Genomic DNA, 5,336 nt, shown 5'->3' with positions numbered 1-5,336 from the left:
TCTACTTTTTTGAGGTTGTGGATTTGGGGGTCTTGGGGTTTTCATGAGCTGTAAGCCATAATCATTACAATTATGACAAATCACGGCTTGAACTATCTTTCTTTGCATTTAATGAGTCTATCTCATATATTAGTTTCACCTTTTAAGTTGCATTAGTGAAATAAATGAACTTTTGCACGATATTCTAATTATTCGAGTTTCACCTGTACTTCCTCTGTAGTTGATACAGCAAGCTATCACTCTCATTGCTAGTAATCGAGATTCAACAGCTTTCGGGATCCATGCCTGTCCCACTAATATTTTTGCTTTTACAGGACTAGAAGTTCCAACACACCCTACTTAGATTTCATCTACCCCTGATTACTGCTCACAGTTGAAAGTAGAGTCCTTGTGTATAGCATGCACCTTGCCTATACTCTCCATCACCAATCCCATAAGTAGGGATGAGCTCACGTTCAGATCAAATCTGAACATGGAAACTGTAGGTCGGGGCATTATATGTGCCACAGATGCCCAAAAACAAAGAGGCAGGATGTTTGTGCTGACATAATTTACCTTTTATAGCCACATGGCTATGTAGCCACGTAAGGTCAATGACATCACTGCATCGCCCCTTTGCTTATATGCAGCTGTGGGTGTGAAATTCACTGGCCACGGCTCATTGGGTGGCAGCAGAACGAGTTTCCTTCTGGTTTTGGAGGAGTCCTTCCCAGTTTGGAGGAACTCATTTTTTGACCAGGTTTGGGCCAAACCTGATCTCGTCCTTAGCAGAGTAGTGGGTACTTCCTGGGCCTTCTGTCACCAGGCTTCAGTTTCCCATTAAACAAAAGAAAAATAACTGCTGTACATGCAGAGTACAGGAACAAGATCTTATTCACCATGGAACCCGGAAGGGCAGATGTGGCCAGCAGGACTCTACATTTCCTTTTTGTCTTTGGTTTCCCAGGCACGCAAAATCTCTACCTGTGCTCTCATTTCCACTCTATCTGGTGGATATGGTGGCATTGGCGGATGCTAACTTTAGACATAAGGTTCTGCAGACAACTGTGTTGTCACTCATTTATGCTTTCTTACAGGTTGTAAGGACTTGCCACTTATTTATGCTGAGTGTCATTTTGAGACTGCTTTTAGATGTCCCATATGATGAACAATAGTGCTATGTCCTCAAAAGAATGCTGGAGCAAATAAGATTTCATACACAGCATAAAATCCTTTATTCCAGTAGTTCATTGGAGGACACAGGATTGTTGTTGTTTTTTGTTTTTTTATGTTGGCCTGTTGCCTTGGTCAGGTCTTTTTGATAAGGATGCTCTCTCTTCTTCTATTGTTAATTGCTTGCTACAACTGACCTCTAGAGTAAACAAGCTTTCTGTAGGCAGGAGTTTACCATTCTTTCCCTTGCAAAGCAACAGGTTCACCCAATGTAGACCTCCCAGCAGCATATACTCTCCTTCCTTTCTTTTTCACAGCACTTCATTCAGCAGAAGTTAAATAAAAGCCCAAAGCAAGCAATTAGTTGCTGGAGTAGTAGCTTTAGCTTACACAGGGCTATGGACTGTGTGGGAGTGTTGACTGGCCAAGTGCTGTCACATGAAGTGGGTCATATATAACTCCCCACCTGAATGCACTGGATATTTTCTTCAGGCCCCTAAATTAAAGCCTGCAGCACTAATGCTCAGTAAACTAAATATTCCGCTTCAGCTGCGGCGTCTCAGTATACCGCAAGCAGTAGCTCGCAGTGTACTGTGGCGTCTCAGTATACAGCGAGCTGTAGCTCGTGGTACACTGAGCTTAGGGTGACGGGAGGACGCTATTTTGTGTCCTCGCATTACCCTAAGGAGAACTATGGGGAAAAGCCTTAACCCCATAGTTCTCCTTTAAGACACCTAAACAGAAGCACATAAACTACAACCTCTGATGCTTTAAGGCCCATATTCAAGTTCTCAAATCTAAATCCAGACATCCCAACTCTCCCGGACGCTCCGGGAGTCTCCCGCTATTAGATAGCGGCTCCTGAACACCCAGGAGAGAAACATTTTCTCCCGGAAAAGTTTCCTCTTTAAACAAACAGCATAGGAATGCATAGCTAGATTGCTATTGGCTATTTCACTTTGCAATAGCCAATAGCAGAGTAGCTATTGCACCTGCCCACTTATGTGCAGAGGGGGACCTGAAGTTCTCCATTAGGTCCTCTTCTAGCGATTGACAGCAGCAGAGGGCGGGTGCAATAGCCAGCTTGCTATTGCATATTGCAAATTGAAATAGCCAAAAGCAATCTAGCTATGCATTCCTATGCTGTTTTTTTTTTTTATTCTGACGGCAGCAGCTGTCAGAATTCTGAAAAAAACCTAAAACCCGGCAGATAGCAAAGAAGCTATTGCTACCCGTGCTATCTGCCATCATTTCAGGGGGAATGGGGGGGCTGGGGGCAGAGGGCACCTCCCTGAAATGAGAAGAGCACCTACCTGAAATTGCTTTTTTAGATTGGGATCCCTGTAAATCCCTCAAAACTAGAGGCCCTGACCTTTAAGTGCCCTTAACTTAAGAACCTGATCTTAGACCCTTAGATCTTAGGAAGAGTAAATAAACTCTAATATGCCAAGAGATTTAAAGTAAACTCAGGGGATATAAAGAGGAAAGCAAACAAGTATTTAGTACAAAGGGACAAGACTGTACATGTTTTGCTTATGTAATTGATAAAAAAGCCAAATGATAAAACAACACATACTGTTTTACAGAGTCCGCCTATTTTTGGTTTTATCCTGACCTCCCCTGCAATAGAAGAAGTATTGTACTTACCTCACTCTGTGCGTGTCGGATGCCTGTGTTCCCCGCTACGTGCTGTGGTTCCTTTCTCCAACCATTATGTCACTACAGGACACAGCAGTGAAGTAGCATTCAGAGGATAGAGCAACAATGCTTGACAGGGGACAATGGCATCCAACACTTCTGAAAGTGTTGACTATTGAAGTGTCTTACTGAGCCTGCAGTGATGGAATGAAGGGAAGGTAGGAGACATAGCCAGACAGATAGGTAAGTATATTCTCTCTTGAATTGCAGGGTAGTGCCATTAGGATTATTTACACCAAACTTCTATGAATTGATTAAAAAATTGCATAGTTAGCACTCATTTGGAGCCTGATCCTGCAACTGAGCACCAATGCAGGGTGAAGGGGATTTTTATTATAGTCTGAGCCTGCCACTGACCACCAATGCTGGGGGAAGGGAAGGGGGTTTATGGTATTGCTACAGCATGCTACTGACCATCAATGCTGGGGGGTATTATTACAGCCTACCACTGATCAATAATGCAGGGTGGGGTTTATTATAACAGCCTGAGCTTACCACTTACCAGCGTTATTGTATTATTACAGCCTACCAATGACCACTAATTTTGGGAGGGTGGTTATTATTAAAGCCTTCTACTGATCCCCAATGCTGGGGAAGTTTAAATGAGAACTATGGCCCAACCTTTTTTGGCCATAGTTCTCTTTAGTGTCACAGAAGGATATTTACTATGTCCTCTTGTGACCCAAAACTCAGCATATAGCTGTCTATTGCCCGCTATATGCTGACAGCGCAGAGCCGCCCTGCAGCCGAGAAAGATGCTGACAATATTGTCTGAATTCAGCTTGACATCTGGCTCTGCCTCTCTAGAAGCAGAGCCAGCTGTGCACTCCCCAGTCTGTCCCAGACAGTTAATGCTCTCTGCAGGGAGAAGATGAGCGATCACCAGTATGTGATCGCTCAGTTCTCGATCTATAGAGCCGACGTGTGACAGCTGCAGTGTCACATGTCAGTTCTAATGATGGGGATGAATGTATCTCACTCTCCCCATAAATCTCCTTTAACATTACTACCCCTGCCCACCATGGAAGGGTGAAATATTGTGGCCATTTACACCAGTGCTGGGATTACTATTACTGCCACTGAAATTGATGCTGGGGCTTATTGTTCCACCCTTCAAGCCATACACCATGAAGCGACACCAACTTTATTGCCCACACCTCCAAGACGTTCCTCCTGACTTGGAGAGATTCTTTGAGCACATGAACGTTGGGCGAAACGATATGCTAAGTTCAATGTCTATGCATAAAGTTGCAGTTGCAATTCTTTAATTCTTTTGATTTTTAAAGAATTATCTGCCCCAGGTGTCACATATGCTAGGTATGCCTCTACTCTGAATATTCCAGAAGCCACACACAGCATTCCTCTTTTGCACATGATGTGAATGTTTGAAGTCCAATAGTACCATAAGAGAGTGCAACATTCATACAATGCAAATACTAGTAACTTTCTCTACACTGATTATTATTCATACAATGAAACTCATGTACTTTGCATGTTGTACAACTGATCTGTTCTGTGGTATACATGTATGGGTTGTAAATAGGTGAAAAAAACTTGCAATTGATTAGCTTAAAAGGTATCTGTTATCCTCTATGCGGAAGATAGTAAGTTTTTTTTTTTTTTTTTAATTAAATATGCAGTTAAGCAATACTTAACCAATTTAGCTACTAACTTTAGCAATGTAACTAGTCATAAAACAAAAAACACCACATAGATAGTGTAAATTAAAATAGATACAAATATTACTAAAATATAATAATAAGAAAAATTAAATGCACACACATAGGACTGTAGTTGTACATAAGTTTATGTCAAGTACTAAAAAATAGAATAAATCAACATATTTATACTGTATAATATAGATAAGGCTCATATTTTATACTTTTCTCTGCAATGTTTCACTTACCTTTTTCAGATTTCTTGGTTTGATTTTCAGTCTTTACTGATGTCCCACAGCCCATTGTTGACAAACCTGGTGGCCGACAATAAAAATGTTCTGGTTGGTACTATGCAAGGCTATCTGATGATGTTCCCTTGTAGTTGCTCACTCATCATGTGTGTTTACTTCCAACTGGTCCTGTACATAATACAAAGAGAAGGAGGCGTGCCACACAAGGGGAGAGGAGCTAGAAATTAAATTACATGGATTAGCAGAGTGTGGTTTCAAAGGGACTGCTGCAATGAAATCATTAAAGCTTGTTATGAAGCATATCACATGAAGGGGATCTCATAAACTAGATTGTCGCTGAAACATCTGCCTGTAGTTACATCATTGCACTGACTTCCATTGATTGAGGCATGCATTAGTACATGTAAACAAACAGAGCTATTGGCATCACCAAGCCATTTAATCGGCACATTTTATTTATTTACATTGGCCAAAGCTTCATGGACTCACTTCACTCAGGTACAGTTGTCTGTAATAAACTTATATGTTCAGATCTTCTGGTATATTCCAATATTTGGGGGGGGGGGCAGGGGAGGGA

The 5,336-nt window shown here is 41.7% G+C and overlaps 1 protein-coding gene across 1 annotated transcript in view; it reads right to left on the bottom strand.

Moving 5' to 3' along the window:
- PPEF1 (protein phosphatase with EF-hand domain 1) overlaps positions 1-4,811 on the bottom strand; it is a 45,924-nt gene extending 41,113 nt beyond the window's left edge. The window contains exon 1 of the mRNA XM_018554839.1: positions 4,757-4,811. Within this exon, the coding sequence (XP_018410341.1) occupies positions 4,757-4,811 (55 nt within the window). The remainder of the gene's footprint in view (positions 1-4,756) is intronic.
- Positions 4,812-5,336: the final 525 nt, after the last annotated feature.

This window comes from Nanorana parkeri, unplaced genomic scaffold, assembly GCF_000935625.1.
Source record: "Nanorana parkeri isolate BGI_ZX_2015 unplaced genomic scaffold, ASM93562v1 scaffold175, whole genome shotgun sequence".
NCBI lineage: Eukaryota > Metazoa > Chordata > Amphibia > Anura > Dicroglossidae > Nanorana > Nanorana parkeri.
This window is presented reverse-complemented; position numbering and strand designations above follow the sequence as displayed.